A 2,289-nucleotide genomic window follows, 5' to 3' on the forward strand; every position below is an offset into this window, starting at 1 on the left:
TCAAAGTTATTGCGAAGCAGGAATGTCGCCTACCTCGTGATTAGTGGATACTGTTCAAGGCATACCACGAAACAATTCCATCATAAAATGGTTTATAATCTGTCACAATCTGAAGCTAAGTGAAGGTGCGCAGTGCCAGGTTAGCATGTAGAAAGTAAAATTGGATAGGTTTTCTTCCACATGAAGCTTGTTCTTAGTCTCTGTGCGCACGTAAAATTTGATTCAATGGTTGTAGTACATAACACTGCATTTTTACTTCACTTAAACGCTATGTCAACTGGATCCATCAGCACTTAACACGCACAGAGCAGGCTATATACCACTCCCACTGAAACTAGTTAAGAACGTGGATGGTTTGCATTGAAATTTTGAATGAACTTGTTGTTAAGTTCCCAGAAATTCATGCCTAGAATGCAAGCGACATACCCAAGACTTACCATCCGAAGTCCTTACCCACGACACAATGCCATATTCTTTCATGTCGGCGGTCGAACTCTTTCTTAATGAATTCCGCCATTTCCCGTTCTTGTTTACCAGAGTTCATGGCTGTCAAATACAAATCCACAGCATCTTGTTGAAACGTCTCCGTAACCTTAGTAGCCTGGACGACCTGTGAATTACTGTTCATTGTTTAATACATACCACTGAAACGGGATGATTCGGATTCAAAAGTAGTGATAACGCCACAGTTTGCCTCCGTGATCGTTTTCTATAGGCCCATGTGTGTGGGTCGATATATGTGCGCCGCGAAAGACCGATTTTGACTTCACATGATGATACACGTTAACGGTGTGTCTCTGTGTGCGTGTGCGTGCGTAGAGCTCTTTTTAACCTCAGAGTCCCTGAACCACGATAGATCATAGATACCAGATTAAGCGAAATATTCGTTCCGTTACTCCATTTGACGTCGCGTTTCCAATACCGCTTCTAAATTCTGTCCACCTTTCTCCTTTGAGGCTGATAATGCATCGGGAAATTGCTCATTCGGGCAGATTTTGCCGAGGTTTATTAGTGTTGCATTCATCAGAAAAAACGGTGTTTGGAGTCAATGATGATTTAGACTCAGTAAGCACACCTTTATCGCGTTCCTCACCGCACCGATTCAATTATTTTTTCACACGTCCCTCTTTAGAAATTCCATCAGCATTGTTTCATTCTTTCTTTCTTGTAGTGAAAAAGTACCGGGCAGATGATGTATGGCATTTAGTGTGGTACTGAGCGGCAAAATGCATCGGTAAAGCCGAAAACTCACCGGGGATGTATAAAGCTATTGATCGTTTTAAGGTTCACAAGTTGTCTGTTGCCTGCTTAGCCTCAACCAAGCACACCTATTCAGACAGCTTCGTTTAATTTTTTTCTCCACTATACTGATGTGTGTACCATTTACCATTCTGCTTACTGAAATCGTTTAACGCAAACACGGCTGGTTTTGCAGATGTTCGTGCACATCTCAGCTTCGAGTGGATGGTGGCTATCAGAACTTCCAATTTCAGAGCTTCCGGGATAAGGGCAAATGGTCATCAAATATTGTTTCAGTATTATCCAAGTTTACCAGAACGTCGTGTTTAATAAATTAACTAAGAATGTGAAAAATTTCTGATAAATTTTCACACATGCACCTTATGGTGCGAATGTAACGGGATAATAAAAGTTTGATTGGTGCATAAATCTATTTCCATTAATCTAAACCGGTGGTGGGTTGTCAAAGGGTTTTCGGCAACCTTATAAGTAGTGCACTAAAAATGGACATGTATCGCGATATCTCGAATATCGTAGCAACTGAGACATGAGGAGTTTTAGTGTAGCGCATTCAGTTGCCTGGAGACATCACAAACGGGAGATTCAGCTGGTTTCCTGGTGAGTCTCTTCGCTTTTTTATTATCAATATGGTTTACAGTCTGAGCCGTACGACTAAATTTCCAGAGTTTCCGGACACAGGACAAACATTTAAAGTTGCAGATTCAAGTATCTGGAATTGAGTAAAGAGTAAGAACAGCCTAAAGGTGGATGCATTGTTGCAGTACAGCTTTTTGATGGGAACTTTTACAACATTCTTTCCAAACCCTATATCTACTTGTAAGGAAACTAGGTGGATTTACCACTGCGGAGTTTGCGAGCTACAAGAGTCAGCTATGGTGTGCGATTTTAAGCCGAAATAATACATGATCCCGTTTAGACAACTAACGACTTAAGAGTTTAGGCAACTAAACTTATAAAATGAAATCCACGCGTAAAAACTCAACTCGATGGCCCGCAAGAAATTGTGACATTGTTGTGTATTATACAGAG

The 2,289-nt window shown here is 41.0% G+C and overlaps 1 protein-coding gene across 1 annotated transcript in view; it reads right to left on the reverse strand.

Moving 5' to 3' along the window:
- Positions 1-628, reverse strand: part of T265_15570 (hypothetical protein) — a gene marked incomplete at both ends in the record, with an annotated part of 6,636 nt that extends 6,008 nt beyond the window's left edge. The window contains one exon of the mRNA XM_009178640.1: positions 438-628. Coding sequence (XP_009176904.1) covers positions 438-628 — 191 coding nt within the window. The remainder of the gene's footprint in view (positions 1-437) is intronic.
- Positions 629-2,289: the final 1,661 nt, after the last annotated feature.

Source organism: Opisthorchis viverrini (genome assembly GCF_000715545.1).
Source record: "Opisthorchis viverrini unplaced genomic scaffold opera_v5_609, whole genome shotgun sequence".
Lineage (NCBI taxonomy): Eukaryota > Metazoa > Platyhelminthes > Trematoda > Opisthorchiida > Opisthorchiidae > Opisthorchis > Opisthorchis viverrini.